We start from the raw sequence: 20324 nt of genomic DNA on the forward strand, positions 1-20324 counted from the left end.
CAGGCCAGGGTGCCTGTCCTGGAGTCAGACCCTCCCTGTTCACCATGCCCCCTTGATGAGGTGTCCTCATACAGGGCACAGCTATCCCCGGTGGCCCAGCTGCCGGCTTCTTGTCTGTGATGCCAAGACAGAGCCTCGAGGCACCACAGGCAGGGATTTGGTGGGAAGGATGCTGGTCTGGAATCTGGAAGAATTAGATTCTGGCCATGGTTCTCCTGTTACCGGTTGAAAGACACCGGACAAGTCTCTTACCTTTCCAAGTCTTTATATTCATCTATAAAACAAGAATTAAAACAGCTATGTGTCTGTTCTTGTTATTTTATTTTTTTCCGATCCTGTAGGATGAAGTCTTGATAGGGCACCGAGAAATTAATGAGATGGCACAGAACAGTCCAGAGGATGCAGGGTGGGGTCAGAGTCTTGCTAACTTCTCCCTCCTGGCCCTGAGGCAGCTGGGGGTGCTGGCTGTGACCCCCAGGCCCCTCGGGAGGGATACACCTGACACGCTGGGGGCTGATGGCTCTGAAGCCTTTATGTTCCAGGACTCAGCCTTTCGGATTTGGAGTTTCCCAGGTTTCCCTGCTGCGAGGGCATTGAGCCCTTTGGGTCACTTTTTGTGTCTGATGGGGCGGAGTTACAATGTGACCCACTGTAGAGTCATAGGTACTGAAGAAATTCACTGCAAGTGAGCTGCATGAGAGGGAGGAAGACAGTTTACAGCTGGGTTCACATCCTCATTAGAGCCTCATGACCACCCCACGGGTCACCCCCACCTCCCCGGGGAGGCAGGAACACTAAGTGGCCTGGCCCGGGTCACACGGCTGGGAGGGGTGGCCGGTGGAGCCACGTGTTGTGATTCCACGTTTCCCATTTCTTCCAGTCTGTGTCGCCGCCACCTGTTTTGACTAGCCTGCTGCAGGTGAAATCCGGGAGGAATAAGGGGTGGACATCCAAATCACTGTAAATCCGCAGTGGGGCAGGCGGTGTATGTCAGCATATAGGAGGCTGCAGCGGTGGCGCAGGGAAAGCTGAACGAGGTGTTCACAGCCATGGTTTCCTCTGGTTCTATGACGGGTGTGCCTGTCAAGCACCATCTGGTAGGTGATTTGCAGCCACTTGTCCAAGATGAATGAGGACGCACAGAGGCGTTTTCCAGGAGAACAGCACATACATCTTTGCTCGGGGATGTCAGAAGCCAAATTGAGTTGTTTAAAAATGGACTCTCAAATACGGGCACAAAAGTCGTGGTACAGGAAGGTCACGATGAGCCTGGACAAGCCAAGAAGGTGAGGTTTTCCATCTCACGGAAGTAAACACGCTTTGCGGGGAAGGGAAGGGGAGGGAAAACAGAGAAATACACAAATCAAGCACAGAGCTAGGTGAATTGGTACAAGGCAAGTGGCCCTGTAACCACTCTCCCAGGTCAAGAAACTAAATTGCAAGCTACACCAGGATTTGCCCATGTGTCCCATCCCAACATCAACCCCTTCCTTCTCCCCCAAGGTGACCACTCCTTGACTGGTAGCCATCACCTCCGTCTACTTCTTTGTAGTTTTATCACTCAACCACCTACCCCTAGGCACTGTAGTCTCGTCTTGCCTTTTAATGTTAAACATTTTAACATGTCCTTCGAGTCTCTTTTAATCTCCAGGTTTCGCTCCATCTCTTTCTCTTCCCTACAAGTTAGCTGTTGAAGAACGCGGGCTGTCTGGCAGTCTGGCTTTTGCTGAGTGCAATCTCTTGGTGCCATTCAATCTGTTACTCTGCCTTCTGGGGTTCCTGCCAGTTGGCAGCTGGATCCAGAGACTGGGTTGGAGGCAGGCTCAACCCACTCCACAGGATATAAATGATGTGTCCTTTCATCCGGGGGCTCTCATGTCTGGTTTTCACTCTTTTTTTTTTGATGTGAGCAGCTGCTGCTGCTCAATTTCCTATATTAATTCACTGTGGGCTACAAAGTGGTGACATCTTCATCCAATATTCCTTTTCAACTATTGGTTGGGATATTATTCTTATTTTTTATTGAAGTGTAGTTGATTTACAATGTCAGTTTCAGGTGTACAGCAAAGTGATTCAGTTATACGTATACATACATACATACATATATTTTTTCAGTTTCTTTTCCATTATGGCTCATTATGTGAAATTGAATGTAGTTCCCTGTGCTATACAGTAGGTCCTTGTTGTTTATCTGTTTTATATACAGTAATGTATATCTGTTAATGGTTGAGGTATTATTATAAAATTGTACTTCCCCTCACCTACTCTGTGGTTATGAAATGGTACACTTCACATAGGGAAAGACAGGATAAATGCCTCATTATTTTCTTGTTATTTGCCAGCTTTTAAGATTATGAATTGTTTCCCTATCATATTCTAAGAGAAACCAATGAGTTTTTTAAAAATACCATCATGAGCCTGTGGGTTTAAACATACTGATAAGCTTAAATGAACTGCAATGAGTATCCTCAATTGACACTGAAAATTTCCCATCGTTAGCAAGTAAGAACTTCTGAAGTCAGCTCCTGGTTCCTTTCAGCGTTACTTGAGTAATCTCCCATGGTTTTTTGCGACCAGATGTGATCACAAACCTGGGATCAGCCATTTCTTTTATTGAGAACTGGTATTTCCTTTTTTTTAATTAAAAAAAATTTTAATGGAGGTGCTGGGGATTGAACCCAGGACCTCGTGCATGCTAAGCATGTGCTCTACCACTGAGCTATGTACCCTCCCCTTTCCAGAACTGGTATTTCAAGACCATAGTCAGGGCACTAGGGATGTTTGTGGCTACTGGGTTGGTCACTGTTTCTAGGTTTTTTTCAGTGGAACGAGTTAAAAGAAACACACACACAGCTACATAGACAAAATAGTTCATAATTCATACTGCTATTTCCAAGTCAAATTCATGACTATGGGAATTTTATGCATCATCTACGGTACATCTGTCACTCCTTTTCTCTACATTGAGAGTCCTGCTTCTCGAGGACACAAAAGATGATAGAATCAGAATTTCCCATAATTCCTCATTTCCTTAATCTGGTATTATGTGGCAAAGAGTCTGAAATAAATAATGCAAATACTACTACAACCAATTAATTCCTGGAAGCAGTTTGAGTTTCTGCATTTGCTCTTCCCATTCAAGCCTGGTTTTTAAAAAACAGTCCTGTTATATCTACATTGTCAGAGCACGTCTTAGTCTGTTCAGGCTATGACAAAAAAAAAAAAAAAACAAACAAAAAAAACCATGGACCAGGTGGCTTATAAACACAGACATTTATTTCTGGAGGCTGGGAAGTCCAAGATCAAGGCACTGGCAGACTCAGTGTCTGGCGAGGGCTGGCTTCCTAGTTCATAGATGTCCCTCTTCTCACTGTGTCCTCACCTGGCAGAAGAAGTGAGGGAGCTCCCTGGGGTCTCATTCATAAAGGGCACTAATCCCATTCATGGGGGTAGAGGCTTCCCAAAGGCCCCACCTCCAAATAGTATCATACTGGGGAATTAGGTTTCAGCACACAAATTTTGGAAGTTCACAACATCCAGTCTACAGCAGAGCATATAACCAGTTCATACTGTACTCCCTCTTTTAACACTCATTTGGTCTTTCTAAATAGAACAGCTTTATGAAACTATAATTCACATAGCGCAAAACTCCCCCCTTTAAAGTGTGCAACACAGCAGTTTTTAGCGTTCACAGAAGAACGCAACCATGACCACTAACTAATTTTAGTCTGTTTCGTCACCTGAAAGAGAAGCCTCTATCTGTCAGGAAGAACTCCTATGCCACCCTGCTGCCCAGCCCCTGGAAACCACGAATCTATTTTCTGTCTCTATGAATTTGCCTGTTCTGGACATTTCATATCAATAGAATGATACAACTATGTGGTCTTTTGTGATGGGCTTCTTTCACATAATGTTTTCAAAGTTCATCTCTATAGCAGCATTTATCACTCCTTTATTCTTTTTTTTAGCTGCAACTATCTCATTGTTTGGATATACCACATGGTGCATGTTCCTCAGCTGGAGATAGATAGGCTGTAACCATTTTTGGCTTGCTATGAATAATACTGCTATCAAAGTTCATGTACAAGTTTTTGTGTGAAAATATGTACTCAGTTCTCTAGGGTATATACCTACAAGTCACCTGGGAACCTTAAATTGAGCATGTTGAGAACGTGCCAAATGGTTAGGGTTGCAGTTAGGCTAACCAAAGTGGCTGCACCATTTACGTTCCCACCAGCGTGCGCAAAGTTTTCACTTTCTTCACATCCTTGCCATCACTTGTTATTGTCCATTGTTGTAATAATGGCCTTTTTCCTGGCTATGAAGTGGTATCTCACTGTGGCTTTGATTTGCACTTCCCGTGCTTATGGGCCATTGCTATATGCTCTTTGGAGAAATATCAATTCAGATCCTTTGCCCATTTTTAACTGGGTTGTTTGTTTTGCTTTGTTGAGTTGTAAGAGTTTGAAAAAAGATATGTACTTTGGATATTAGACTCTTATCAGATCTGCGATTTGTAAATGTTTTCTATCTTTTCACAGGTTGTAGTTTCATTTTCTTGACAATGTTTTTCGAAAATAACTTTTAATCCTGATAAAGTCTTATTTATCTATTCATTCTCTGGTGGTGTGCATTAAGTATCATTGCTAAGAAACCACTGCCTAATTCAAAGTCATGTAGATTTGTAGCTATGTTCTCTCCAAAGAGTTTCATAGTTTTAGTTTTTATATTTAGGCCTTTGATGCATTTTTGAGGTAATTTTTATATATGGTATGAGGTAGGGTCCTCACTTAGTCTTAATTCTAAATATTAAGAACATATTTAATGCTCTTCAGCCTGTACTTATGTTAATGCTTCTTTAGTTATTTTGGTTGTTTGAGGTTCATGAACAAACATAATTCTTCATGAAGCACTCATGGGAATAATATTCCCTGAGTTCTGGCACACCGATCACAGTTTACATGTGAGCTTCATACCTGACGTTCAGTTTCTGGATATAAAATACTTGGGTGTCATTTTCTTTACTTTTGATTATCTTAAAAATGCTTCTTCCTTGTTTTTCTTTGCACAATGCACTTTAAAACTGAAGTATATTTGATTTACGATGGGTTAATTTGTGGTGTACAGCATAGTGATTCAGTTACATGTACATATATATTCTTTTTTGTTATAGGTCATTACAAGTTACTGAATATAGTTCCCTGTGCTATACAGTAGACCCTGTAGTTTCACAATGCAGGATTGTCCAGTATCTTATTTCCCTGATGAGCTATCTGCTCTTTTTGCCTCAATACCAAAGATACCTTCTTTTTCTCTTTTTAAAATATCCTAAATGTTTTATTCCTTAGAATTGTTAGGAGATTACTTGGCCAAATTAGCTTTGATAGTTTACTAATTCAAAAATTATAAAATGTTTTATTTTATTTTTATTTTTTGGTTATGAAATTTATTTCTTTGTAAATATTTTTATTTACTTGTTTATTTTTAACACCTTTATTGTGGTATGGCACCTGTACAGTAAAGTACACATATTTCAGATGTACAATTTGATGAATTTTCATAGATGTATACACATGTGAAACCACTACACAATCAAGATAGCTAACATTTCCATCACTCTCCAAGAAGTACAAATTTTGAATTCCCAATGATATCTTCTTTTTCTCTATAGTAATTGTACTATAATTTGTCTTGGTCATGACCACTCTGGTTTGATGGTCTCTGTCATATGCAATTGCAAATCTTTAAAATTTGGGGGGGATTATTTTCTTGAATTGTAGTTTTTAATATTTGCTTTGTTCTCTTGTTAGTTTCCTTTTTCAGGAGCTCCATTCAGCCGTATGTTGCACCTTCTTTCATTCTCTTCAGTATATGCTACTTCCTTACAAATCTTCTTCTTTTATTTATGAATTAATCTTTTATTTTCCTTTTTACCTTTTATCTCTCGGGTTATTAGCAATCATATTTATTCACTCTTGTACTTCTTCCAGTTTAGCCTTTATTTCTGAAATCTTTTTAGTCTTTTGTTCTTTCACATTTACGCCCATGATCCATTTTTAGTTAACTTTTGTATAAAGTGTGAGGTTGAGCTTGGAGTTCACATTTTTTCTTATAGCTATCCAACATCATACTGCTCCAACATTATGTACTGAAAAGACGATCTCTTTCTGCATTGAATTGTTTGTACATCTGTCTCAAAAATCAGCTTGGACATATGTTTTTGGGTCTATTCTGAATTTTCTATTCAGTTCCACTGCTCAGTGTGTTTATTCCTCTTCCCTAACCATAATATCTTGATTACTCTATCTCTAAAGTAAGTTTCAATATTGAGTATAATGATTGCACCCACTTTATCCTTCTTTTTCAAGATGATTTTGGCTATTCTAGGGCCTGTGCCTTTTCACACAAATCTAAAAATAAGTTTGTGTCTAAAAAAAGATTTGCTGGGATTTGATAGGAATTTCACTATACCTACAGGGAATTTCAGGAAGAAATGACATTTTACTATGTTGTGTCTTCTAATCCATGAATGCAGTGTGCCTGTCCATTTGTTTAGGTCTTTTTTGACTTCATCATTGTGATTCTTAATTTTTTTTTTTTTTATCAACTTGTTTGGGCCATAGTGCCCAGATATTTGATAAAAATTATTTTGGATGTTTCTTTGAAGGTATTTTTTGAAAGATAATAACATTTAATTCAGTGGGCTTTGAGTAAAACAGATTGCCCTCCATAATACAGGTGGGCCTCATCCAATCAGTTGAAGGTCTTACTGGAACAAAGACTGACCCCCTGGGATAAGATGGAATTCTGCAAGCTGAAAAGTCTTCCATGTTTAGGGCAATGCCTTGCACGTAGTATCACTCATAAGATATTTGTAGGATAGATGGGTGAAGTCAGGAACAAAAATATAAATTTAAGAAAGCTGCATCAATATCAAACAAAAGAAAGTTACTGTAAGTAACAATACAAAAATACAAACTATACAGAAGATACAAACTTAACTATAGCTCTCCTTCTAGTAAGGCACTATTCTGAGCACTGTGGGAAACCCAAAGAAATACTCAGTATGAAGTCTCTCCTCAAGTTTATCATACTGTATTTATGAAAGCAGTTAGTTCATCTTCCCCTAGGCTGGCCTGGAGCACGGCTTCCAGATGCTCAGTCCCCTCTGCCGGCATCTGTACCCTGCTAAGACTAACAGTCTACCAGTGCTGTTAAAGCTGACCCTGCCTCCTATTTCTCTTTGGTCTGGCATTTGGGTTCTAACCTAACTTCACCTTCTGGTTTCAGACCATGTGCATTTCACTTACCGCTTGGTCTTTTCTGACCCAACTTGTTCTGCTGCTACAGGCCAGGCTAAGCTGAACCTAACAGGAGTGATTTCATATGGGATATCGTCACGATCGTAGAATAATAATGGATATTTAGTGTGTGCTGTAGGCTAATGCTGTTCTAAGTACTCTAGATAAATGGAATCATTTAATCCTCACAAGGAGCTTCTAAGAGGTCCTCATTACCTTTAGTAGAAAGTGATGGAGCTGTGGTTTGAACTGAGGCAGTATGACAACCGAATTCCTGAAGGCATCAATGCCCGAGCTATTCTGCTGGCCAGCCTGCCTTTTAGATGTGGGAAAAGAACTCAAGGAGACAGTTTGCTTAGGTGATGTAGTGGTCATTCCTGCTAAGAATGACCCACTAATGTCCAGAAGCTAAAAAAGCAAAGGCCAGTGTTTTGCTGGAACAGAGGGCTGGGGAAACATGTTGGCGAGAGCAGAGAGAGAGGTTGAGTCTGCTGGATGGTCTGGGCTGTCACTGAGCATGCAGCTTACTTGTACAAGAAAGGCCAACATATCTCCTAAGAATTATGTCCCAGCAATGTGCTGCTGCTGTGAAAAGTGGGGCCAGTCATGTAACTGACACTAAAGATTAGTGAGTCCTTATATATAAAATAAACAAGTTTATACTGTAGAGCACAGGGAACTATATTCAATATCTGGTAGTAACACATGGTGCAAAAGAATATGAAAACAAATATATGTATATTCGTGTATGACTGAAGCATTATGCTGTACACCAGAAACTGACACAACATTGTAAACTGACTGTACTTCAATAAAAACATATATACATGAAAAAAAAAGATTAGTAAGTCCTGATGTTTAGTTTCCCAGAGACTTTCCATTCATCTGTGAGCAAAGTGTTTGACTTTTACTTCGTGCTTAAAAAAGAAAAAAAAAAGCTATTCAAGGAGTTCTGGTTGAAGGTGACTCTCATACTTCAAAACCAAATGATAAATTTGACTCCATTATTTTCTGCTCAGTTGATGGATGAGAATTCTCCAATCTCATGTGGCTTGACTCATAATTTTGATACATTTTCCCTGAAGGCAAAACATTTCTTTCATGCATAATTTTGTTTGAGTCAGTGTGTGCAAATAAGAATAACTGCTTCTTCTAATGAAATCATTACAATCTATGTTTCTAATAACCTGACCTAACAGTGCTCGTTGAGTTAATTTAAGTGGAACTGATTTCTTAGCCTCATTGCCTTTCCTGAGTAATCCAGCATCCTTTACTTCTCTGGGGCGGCTCACAAAATTCTAGTCAGTAGCTCAAAAGGATTAAAAACTTACTTTTAGCATAGAGTTTAGGATAGAGAATTCAATTGAATAAATATTAATTAAATACAATAATCTACTAACAATTATGCCAGGTACCTTAAAGGATTGCAAGCACATATGAAACAGTGTTCCTCTCTCCTACAGTTTTGATGGGAACATAGTTTGGTGCAGCCACTATGGAGAACAGTATGGAGTTTCCTTAAAAAACTAAAAATAGACTTACCCTATGATCCAGCAATCCCACTCCTGGGCGTATATCTGGAGGAAAGCCTAATTCAAAAAGACACATTCACCCCAATGTTCATAGAAGCACTGTTTACAACAGTCAAGACATGGAAGCAACTTAAGTGTCCATTGACAGATGAATGGAAAAGAAGATGTGATATATATATATATATATATACACACACACACACACATACCAATACATACATACATGCACACATATACACAATAGAATACTACTCAGCCATAAAAAAAAAAACAATAAAATAATGCCATGTGCAGCAACATGGATTGCCCTGGAGATCATAACACGAAGTGAAGTAAGCCAGAAAGGGAAAGAAAAATATCATATATCACATATCATGGCATCCTAAAAAAAGGACACAAATGAACTTACTTACAAAACAGAGACAGACTCACAGGCATAGAAAACAAACTTATGGTTACGGCGGGGGAGGAAGGGGGTGGGAAGGGATAAATTGGAAGTTCGAGATTTGCAGATACTAACTACTATACATAAAAGAGATATACAACAAGGTCCCACAACTATATTCAATATCTTGTAGTAACCTGTAAGGAGAAAATATGAAAACAGATATATGTATGTATATGTATGGCTGAAACATTATGCTGTACACCAGAAATTTACACATTGTAAACTGACCATATGTCAATTAAAAACAAAAGAGCAATGGTCTCAGTCTATTAGTCTCATCTGATCTAGGGAGAAGAAAAGGTTGCTATAAGGTGGTTCCAGGGGTCTCCAGGAATTTCCCAAAACACTAGGACATGTATTATTACAGCCTTTTGGAAGAGAAAAACACCAAAGAGCAAAGAAGGTCAAAGTTGCCAGTCCCTCTGTTCCTTCCTTCCTTCCTTCCTTCCTTCCTTCCTTCCCTCCTTCCATTATGTTCAGGAAACTAGCTCACTTTAATTATTTACTGCATTGAAGACAACAGAATTTTAAAATTCTCCAGTATACAGAATCGATTTTTAAAAGATCAAAGTAATTTTAATTTCTGGATCAGTCTCTCCCTCAGCCCCCAAATCACATTTCACCTAGGAGGTAGACCTACATCAAAATCAAAATCTACCTACACCAAAATCCCCTACTGTACTGCCTGGGAGCCCTTTATCCAGTTCATTTATAAATAGAAAGAATTGATTCCCATATATTTTGGAAGCAGATCTGATACATAAACGGGCATTCATGGGAGGTTTCCAATATTTGGTGATTCTTCCCATGGTGTGCCAACTGGGAGCCCCTATATTCTTGGTTCATGTTTAATTCATCACTGACACCTCCTGTCCACCTCTCAAATCCATCCAATGCAGGGTATCTTCACCATCTCCACCTTAATCCACAACACTGTCCCCTCTGCCCGAGATGACAGCCACAGCATCTGATCTCTCTACCTCCTCTTGGGCAGCCTTTAACCCGTTTTCTGTATTGTGGTCAGAATGCTCTTTCCAAAGCTCCTTATTGTCCATTTTTTGGCGCTGTGTGGAATTCTCCGAGACACTGAACTCACTTGCAAATGGCCTTCGAGCAATTATCCACAAGCGGCCAGTCCCCCCACCAGACTGGAAGTTCTCTGAGTTCAGGAAGCCTGGCTGCTTCTGTTCACCATCACCTCTCAGTGTCTGACATTCAGTGGGTGTTTACTCTATTTTTTGAATTCTACATAATGTCAATAAACTCTGTGTAATTTCTTATTTGTTATGCTTGTTTTCTGCTTTTCACCTGTTACCTGGAAGGCAAGGGGCTGACTTGTTCACTAATGTTCTCTAAGAGCTTAGAAGGGTGCCCTGGTGATCGGAGAGCCTTCTGTGTCCTTTTGTTGGAGGAATGAAGAAATGCATGACTGAGTGAGAACTGAGCTTCCTGGCAGTCCAGGATCTTGTTTGGTATAGTTCCAAGCCCTTAAAAAGTGCTGCCCTGTAAATTTCTAGATAGAGAATGCGTCCAGGGCATTTGAATTTGTACTCTAGTACCTCCAACGATGCTGGCCAGAGGATCAGCCACATTATAGATAAGAATTGGAGGAAAGAAGCCAGCACTGAGGTCAGCCACTACATCTACAGTATTCTCCACCTCCTGTTCATCTCTGGGCCATCCTGTTAAATTGGAAAATAAATCCTATCCCTGCTAAGGCGCTGGTTGATAAAGGCTTGAGCTACTGCCCCTTCAAGAGGAATTTGCATTTTAATAGAGGCTCATCAGCCCCAAAGGAATCAGTATCTCTAAAGATGAGATTTCAAGCACCAGCAGCTGAAATATTTGGGGGCGAGACTCCCCAGTGCTTCTGATCCAGCCCCAGCAGGGGATTCCCTCTGTTCCCTCTGGCAGCTGTGTTAAGATGGACCCACCATTTCCCATTATTATTACAAGGAATGTTGCATTTTTATGCGTGACCTCTTCAGACTGCCTGAAACTGGTGGGTCTCTCATAGATCAACACAACCCTTTTCAACACCAGCAATCTTAAAGCTGTCACATCAACAGGGCCACAAGGTAAATTACGACAATCAAAACTTCCAAGCTTTCTTGGCACCCTAAAGAAGCCAACAGTCAGCTATTTAAAACTCAAAAGGGAGTCAAGATGATTTCCTAGGTCCTTAATGATATTGTTCATTTACATTCGTTTTGTGCAATTTTTCAGCCCAAACTTTTTACTTGTATGAAAAATCCTGCAAGGGAAAGGTGGGCAAGAGTCTTCGGTCTGTGAGCTGAGAATATTTTCAACGCTGAGTCCTCCAGGGCCGAGTTCTCAGCGGGGGCTTGAGAAATTCTGGAACTGCAGAAAAGCAGCATCTTGGATCTCGAGATTCCGCATTCGAGGGAGGCTCCTGCCCGCCACACTTGGGACCGGCTCTGGGAATCACCTCCTCTCCGCCCCCGCCCCCACAGTCGGGCGCTCTCCTGGATCCCCGCCGCCGCGACGCGCGCCCCACTCCCGGGCTGGCCCGGGGCGGCCCGGGGCTCGGCCCCTGCGGCTCCCAAGCCCCGTCCGCGCCTCGGGCCGAGGGCCCCGCCTGCTGCCGCCCGCGCCCTTGACGCGCCTGCGGCCCCCACTCCCCTCCCCCACGGGGGGCGCGTGCGCCCAGGCCTGGCCCGGGGCACCGCACCTGCGCCCGCCTGCTCCCGCCCCTCTCGGGTCCCGGCCCGGCGCGCGGCGGCGGGGCTCGCCCCCGGCAGCGGCAGCGGCAGCGGCGACGGCGGCTCGCGCCCGCGCTCGGGCCGGGGAACGCGCGGGGCGGGCGGGAGAGGGCGCAGCGCGGCGCGGCCGGCCGGCGGGCGGGCGGCCCTGCGGAGCAGCGGCGGCGGCATGGGCGCGGGCCCTGGAGGGGGCTGCGGGCGCCCGGCTCCCCGCCCGGCCCGGCCGGCTCCCGGCGCGCGGCCGCCGCAGCGCGCGGGGAGGCCGTCCCTGCAGCCGGCGCAACTTGCCTCGGACCCTCGGTGAGGAGAGGCGGCGGCGGCGCGCGCCGGGGCCGGGCGGGACCGGGGCGAGGCGTGCGGGCGCCGTCCCCGGGCGCGATGCCTCTGGCCGGCGGTCCCCGCGCGCCGCGCCCCGCCGCGCCGCCCCGCAGCCTGTCCCGCCTGCGCGAGTGCCCGGGCCGCTCCCGCATCGTGCTGGCGCTCGGGGCCACGCAGATGGCGCTCGGATGCCTCATCGTGGCCGTCAGCTTCGCCGCGCTGGCGCTCACCACCTCGGCCCGCGTCCGCCACTCCTGCCCCTTCTGGGCCGGCTTCTCGGTGAGTGTCTGTGGCCGGGCGCGCACGGGGCTGCGGGAGGGCCGCCGGCCAACGGCCCCGCGGGCGCCGAGTTCGGGACGGACTCCGCACGGGGCTGCCGGAGCCCGGGGTGCAGTTCAAAACTCGGGGCGAGATAACTCGGGGGACCCGACTCACCGCTCGCCGCTCTGGAAGAATTGGTCTCCCTTTCCCACTGCGCTGGTCCCCGGAGTTACTTTTTTTCGAGGGAACGGAAACCAGGCGCCCGTCCTCCACGAACCAGCGACCGCCCGAGGGGCCGCGGGGGGAGGGTGGGCGGGAGGTGCGTGTCGGGCCGCAGCGTCGGCGCCTGGGCCCTCGGGTGCTCTGAGACCCTGGGGGTGGGGACCCACCCGGCGGGCTCGGGGCGGACCTAACCGGTCCCGGGGCCCCGACCCCTCAGCGGAGGACTGATGCGCACTCGGTGCGGGCTGCGGCTCCGCGCGCGCCTGGCTTTCGCGGCGGCCCTGGCTGGTGGCTGCGGTGCCAGGCGCGTCCCGTCGGGTTGCGGGTCAGTCCTGGCGGCGGGGAACCGCCGGCCCCCGCGTCGGCCGCTCCTCACCTCAGCGTCGGGGACCTCGAGGGTCCCCCGTCCGGCAGGAACGTGCTTAGTGGGCGGCGTCGGAGGGTGTGTTTAATGAGATTCCCAACCACGAGGGTGACCGGTTTTCAGGCTGTTGACCCCCAAATTGGAGAAGCCAGTGACCAACAGACCTCCATAGAAGCAAAGCCACCAGGAAATCCTATTACAGAAAGTGGTTGTCTCCAAGAGTTATGTTTTTTTCGCAGTTTATAGCCTTTTGATGAAAGTTGCTTTTTCTATATTAAAGAATGGACATGTGGAAACAGGAAAAATATATGCAGAGCAGATATTTCTGAAGGGAGACCCTCATTCTTAGAACTCTTGGCGTATGTAACTACATGTGGTTCATGGGGCTGGAGTGCATTTGATAGGTTTAAATTGTAAACCCAGAATGGTTTAATTTCATCTCCAGAAATCCAGACTGAGCCTTTGTAATGAATGTTTGCTATTTGTTCTTGAGTTTTGAGATTTAAAAATTCTGTCCAGCTTTCCTTTTTGTTGTTGTTGTTGTTGTCATTTTGCAATGGTCTTTTGTTCTTGAAGTTCATTGCATGGCTTTTAAAATGAGATCCAAGCAGAACTGACTCTGTGAAACCCTGATCGATAACAGGTGTGGTCGTTCATCCTAATGGGGGTATTAATTTTAAGAGCTCATTTCAGACCAAGGTTGAGTCTGGGAGAGCTGATTAGGAACAACAGACGTGAGGAGGTTGGAAGCAAGAGCCCAGTAGCCGTGATTCAAATGGGCAACTATATATAGTCATCACACATCTGTTGCTCAATTTTTAGCATTATTTAGTATGCATTGTTTTCATGCTGTCTGTCTAGTGGGCCCTGAGTGTATGTCTGCTGGAACCAGCCTACAGGTGGCAGACTGGTAACTCAGCTGGGCTTCCTGGCTCCTCCCTGAGCCTCCCCTTCTCCCTTGCAAAGGGCATTTTCAAAGGTTCAATAACAAACCTAAAAGGGAAGACATTCACCAGACATGGTAGAAAAGCTATTGATGTGAAAAAATGTCCATCCACTGCGTTTTAGTCTGAAGAGTTAAATGTGTAAGACAGTAATTCAGTTTGCATGTCCAGCGTTACTCCTTTCAACAGCTATAACCTCTTAATTCTAATTTCCCACGATTCAGAGTAATCCCACAGTGTCTGTTGTGTGCAGACGTTCCTGTCCTGCAGGCTCTGGGGAACGGCAGTGAACCCAACCTGCCCTGGTTACGTTTTAGAGATTGCAGGTAGCGTCTGCCCTTGGTCCATCTCCCACTGTCCCCTCCTCCTTACACCTACTGTTTAAGGTGCTTGTTTTCTTTCTTCAAACAAAGTCGGCCACAAGCACCTTTAAAATTCCTTGAAAACAGTACATACCATATTTTGCATAACATCTCTGCCCTTTGTACAAATGGTGGTTGGTTCCGGTTTGCGTGTTGACGTGGCTGTGAGTTATGACACTGGCCCCTTGCCACATCTGTACCTGCCCACCAAGGCCTGGAGACCACCTTGCAAGGAGATTTTACCAGATACCTTACTCTGTGATGTATTTTTTTAATTTAGTGTATAATAAATATTCCCAGCCATAACTCAGCCTTCTTCTTGTTATTTTTAATGACTGCATAAAAGTCTACAGTATGAATTTGTGTAATTTCTTCAGTTTTTCTCCTGCTGGGAATATTCTGACGGTATCAGTTTTGCATCTCTGTAAACAGTGCTGCTTAGCTAGCCTTAGAGGCAAGTGCTTGTTTTCCGAGCATAAATTCCCCAAAGTGGAATAGCTAGTCAAAGAGTATTCAAATTTGGAATTTCATTACATATTGCTGGATTAATTCCACAAAAGGTAGTAGTCCCTCCGACCCACAGCAGCATCACCTAAGGATACCCCTTTGCCCCCTTCTTACCAGCACAGGGTGTTTGCGTTCCCTAGCATTTCACTCATCTGATGGAAGGTAAAGATGTATTTTACTTTCATCTGATCTGACTTTCCACGGTTACTTTTCTTATATGTTGCAAATATTTTCTTGAAGTTTTTCATCTCTCATGTGGCTTAATTTTTGGTGTCTTTTGCCATACATAAAATTTAAAAACTTTTTACATAGTCAAATTTGTTAGTGTTCTTTTTTTTTAGAGTTATTTTCACCTCCAGATTTATTCACTACCTGTCAACGTTATCATGACATTTACCTTCCAATTAAAAATGCCATATTAGTAAAATGCATTTGCAATAATGTGGAGGGGTAGTTATGTTTATAAGCTTTAAGCATTTACCACTGACACAAACCTGACCATACCCATTCAAATTCGAGCTCCCAGAGGAAATGCCCTCTTATAGTGACGTAAGCTTGAAAATGGTTTTTCAAACCACCCAAAGCCTTCTCTTACTTGAACAGTTTTTTTAACATTTTTTTAAATTGAGTTATAGTCATATTACAATGTTGTGTCAAATTCCAGTGTAGAGCACAGTTTTTCAGTTATACATGAACATACATATATTCATTGTCACATTTGTTTTTGCTGTGAGCTACCGTAAGATCTTGTATATATTTCTCTGTGCTATACAGTATAATCTTGTTTATCTATTCTACATTTTGAAATCTCAGTCTGTCCCTTCCCACCCCCTACCCCCTTGGCAACCACAAGTTTGTATTCTATGTCTATGAGTCTGTTTCTGTTTCATGTTTATGTTTTGTTTTGTTTTGTTTTTTTAGATTCCACATATGAGTGATCTCATATAGTATTTTTCTTTCTCTTTCTGGCTTACTTCCCTTAGAATGACATTCTCCAGGAACATCCATGCTGCTGCAAATGGCGTTAGGTTGTCGTTTTTATGGCTGAATAGTATTCCATCATAGAAATATACCACATCTTCTTTATCCAGTCATCTGTTGATGGACATTTAGGCTGTTTCCATGTCTTGGCTATTGTACATAGTGCTGCTATGAACATTGGGGTGCAGGTGTCATTTTGAAGTAGGCTTCCTTCTGGATTTATGCCCAGGAGCGGGATTCCTGGGTCATATGGTAAGTCTATTCCTAGTCTTTTGAGGAATCTCCAAACTGTTTTCCACAGTGGCTGCACCAAACTGCATTCCCATGTTAGTGTTCTCTTTCACAGTGTCGGGTTCTTTTCTCTTATTTAAGAGGGTTGTCAGAAATTTGTGATGACAGAGGTTGCATAAAAATTCCTTTACATTTCCTTCTAATGTTTTTGTTTTACCGTTTGTATTCAATGTTCAGTCATCCAGAATTTATTTGGTATACAGTGTGAAAAAAGGACCTAAGTTTATTGGCTTTCAGACAATGCTTCTGTTTTGGACTCTATTCAGTTTTTTTTCCCCCAGATTTATCATAGGTCTATATTTATGATGGATTTGGTCTTTTTTTAAAAAATGGAAATATAGTTGATTTATAGTGTTGTGTTAGTTTCTGGTGTACAGCATGTATCAGGAGAAAACTCTTCATTTGAAAAGATACATGCACCCCAGTGTTCATAGCAGCACTGTTTATAATAGCCAAGACATGGAAGCAACCTAAGTGCCCATCAACAGATGACTGGTTAGAGAAGATATGGTATATTTATATGATGGAATACTACTCAGCCACGAAAAAGAATGAAATAATACCATTTGCAGCAACATGGAGGGACCTAGAGATTATCATACTAAGTGAAGTAATTCAGGCAGAGATAGACTCTACTCAGTTTTACTCTCTTTTACTTTAATTGAGATCTAATTGACATACAACATTATATTAGTTTCAGGTGGGCAACATAATGATTTGATACTGGTATATTTTGCAAAATGATCACCACAAGTCTACTTAACATTTGTCACCGTATATATTTATAACATTTTTTTTCCTTGTAATGAGAACTTTTAAGGTTTAGTCTCTTAGCAACTTTGAAATACACAACACAGTATTGTTGTTAACTAGTGTCACCATGCTATATGTAGCCTCCTGTGATAGTTTTACTCCCTTAATTGTCTGTTTTAGGGTCAGTACCACATTATTTTGATTAAGGCAGCATCCTGGTTAGTTTCACTATCTGGTAAGATGTGCCCCTCCATACTGTTTTTTTTTAAATTTTAAAAATTTTTAAATTGAAGTATAGTTAATTTACAGTGTTTCAAGTGTACGGCAAGGTGATTCAATTATACATACATACATCTATTCTTTTTCATTCTTTTTCATTGTAGGTCATTATAAAATATTGAATATAGTTCCCTGTGCTATACAGTAGGGCTTTGTTGTTTATCTCTTTTATGTAGAGTATCCATGTTTTCTTTTTCAAAAGTGCCTTGGCTCTTTTGTGTATGAACTTTAAACTGTCTGTGTCTAGTTTCCAGTAATACCCTTTCAGGATTTGAGTTACATGACAGTCACGGATTAATTTTGGGAACACTGACAGTTTTGTCACATTAAAGCTTCCAATTCAAGAACATGGTTTGTGTTTTCATTTATTTGTCCTTTGTTTTGTCCCTTTCAGAAAATATGTTATGGGGATGTGTTCATGGTGGCAGAATTTCAATCTCCCCCAAACTGCTCTTGAAAACTAAACCAGTTCACAGGAGAGTCATCACAAAAGCTGAGTGAGGACATGTCCATGGAACGGGTGCCACTGGTCAGTACATCGACCGATGTGGCCAGTGCACCGGCTGCCAGGGAGCGGTGGGATGTGAACGGGAGCTCTTGACAGGCCGTGAGGACCCAGATCACCACGAGGTGCTCCCTCCACCGGGTGTCTGGACCCTGGAAAGGTGCTCTCAGGGTTCTGGTTGAAAGTGAGAACAGTAACTGTGCAGGGACGTGGTGGCACAGCCTTGGCGCATCTGAGAAAGGCACAGTGAGTCCTCCCTCCCAGAAGGACAGAGCCTCCCCCTGAGCAGAATGACTGGACACAAACCACATGGAGCAGGACAGGTACACAGACCGCAAGAGAGAAGTTCAGATGCTGCAGGTCTGGGGGACTCCCAGGGACAGAGATCTTAGAAGCTGCTCCAGCAACAAAAGAGAACCTCCTGTGTGAAGACCATGGCCTTGAAAATAAGGACTCCAGGGTCTAGAGCTGGAGCTGAGGGCCACCATGTGAGAATGAACTTCATGAGAGCTCTGGATTTAACTCTGAGAAACAAGTAAGTGATACACAGAGACCTCCCCCTACTTGGGTCCTTGCCAGATCAGTGGAGCCCAGCTGGGAATGCTGTCCTGGCCCATTCCCTGTTCTCAGGAGCTTTCTCTTAACAGATCAGGAAAATCCACCTCATTCACACACGGGGAACAAAAACGGAATTGGATCTAATTGGATGCAAAATTGATTCAGAGAACAATGATGAAAATGAACATAATGGTACTACAGAAAGTGAGAGCACGCCCCAAAAATCATTAACTTGTATTTCAAGATCAGCTAAAAGGAAAGAAATGGAAAGACAGCATCAATCAGAAATTGAGAAACTACGAAGGATGCAGCTAGGTAGCAGAAATTTGTGAAATGGGAACAAGTGGGTGTCAGGAAAGAATTAGGGAAAAATGCATTTTAGAAAGGAAGACTAAATTGTCCAGAAGGGACACACGGGCAGATGGTTACTGTAGACAACACAGAGGTAAAAATAGAGGATGAGAAGGAGAAAAATGAAACCAATAGCAACAACAAATAAAGGGATAAAGTGAATGAGAAAGTAGTACGTGCGTTACTCACATCAGTCTGCCCGCTCATCCTTTGAGACCGTATTATTATTTAATAAATCCTCACTTTCCTTTCTTGAAAAAAAAAAGCAATATATGAGACAGGCAAAGAAGATCTGATATACATATGATTAAAGTGTCCAGGAAAGGAAGAAAGGAAGAACAAAGCAATGGGATAAAATAAATATTTTAAATGATAATGCAAGAAAACTTCCCTAAAATAGAAGAATTGAAAGGTCCCACTGTGGAATTGGGAAAAAAAAATCAGTGCAGAATAATCAACACTGAGACCTATCTCTGTAAAATAATGCATGTTCAAGTTAAGGGGAAAAAAAAATCCTTTGGGCATCCAGGTAAAAAGTCCTAGTCACTTGTATTGTGTGTTGTGGAATTCTCATAGCCAAATAAATCATATGCTGGAAAATATGAGGCAATATTTCAAAAAGTAAATTTTGAGGGGGAAATTTGAAATTTCCAACTTGTAGAAAAGTTATAGAACAGAACTAAGAACTTCTGGACTGGATCCCTTCAATTCAGGTCCCTGATTGTAACTGTTTTACTGTATTTGCCCCTTGTATACACTGTCTCTCTTCCTCAGTGAAAAGAAATCCGTTATTAGTTTTTTTCTTGACCTTGTGGGAGCGGGTTGCAGATGTGATGTCCGACCACCCCTAAAAATCTCAGCGTGTATCTCCCCCACTCAAGGACACTTCTATGTAACTGGAGTAAGAGATCAGCATTGGAAGGACATTGCCATCCAGTTCACAGGCCCCATTCCAATTTCACCAGCTTTAGTGTTCCTTTTCCCTTTCTGGCCCAGAATTCTCTCCAGGAATTTGTATGTGTCTTAACTCTCTTCATGCTCTTCAGTCTTCCTTTGTGTTTCACGTTTCCCATGGTTTTAATGAGTGTAAGCTTTATACTCTGTAGAATGACCCTGAACCTGGGTCATGCAAACTCAGGTTATGCAACCGTGGCAGGACTGTTGCAGAAATGATGCCGTGTTCTTCCGTCTACAACATCTCAGGAGACATTTGCTGTCTGCTGGGTGTGATCATCTTAAATTCTCCCATTTCCCTTTGATTATATTTTGTGGGGAGGTATTCTGAGATTACGCCAATGATCTGTTCATGATCAAACCTCTGCGCATTGGCTTTAGCATCCACAGATGACACTAACCTTAATCAGCCACCTCTGTGATGGTTGCCAAGACACCATTTTTTATTTCTGTCATTCTTTCTGCATTTATTGCTTGTTACTTTGCTGTAAGAAGAGATTTCTCTTTTTTCTCATCTGTGTCTTTATAGTTAATTCATTTTAAAGTTTGTAGTAATATGGACTCATGGTTATCTATTTTATTTATCTATTATCATTCTTTATCTTGATGCTCAAATTGTCCCCAGTGTGTCCCCATTATACACTGTGCATCTCCTGGCATTCTGACCTAC

At 43.0% G+C, this 20324-nt stretch overlaps 1 protein-coding gene across 9 annotated transcripts in view; it reads left to right on the forward strand.

The window, feature by feature from the left end:
- Window positions 1-12151: 12151 nt before the first annotated feature.
- FAM189A1 (family with sequence similarity 189 member A1) overlaps window positions 12152-20324 on the forward strand; it is a 274527-nt gene continuing 266354 nt past the window's right edge. For all 9 annotated transcript variants that reach the window (XR_004315687.1, XR_004315689.1, XR_004315691.1 and 6 more), the window contains exon 1: window positions 12152-12601. Coding sequence is in view for 1 of the 9 variants with exons in the window: in XM_032469210.1 (XP_032325101.1) it covers window positions 12383-12601 (219 nt within the window). In the remaining 8 variants the exon portion in view is untranslated. The remainder of the gene's footprint in view (window positions 12602-20324) is intronic.

Source organism: Camelus ferus, chromosome 27, assembly GCF_009834535.1.
Source record: "Camelus ferus isolate YT-003-E chromosome 27, BCGSAC_Cfer_1.0, whole genome shotgun sequence".
NCBI classification, from domain to species: Eukaryota; Metazoa; Chordata; class Mammalia; order Artiodactyla; family Camelidae; genus Camelus; species Camelus ferus.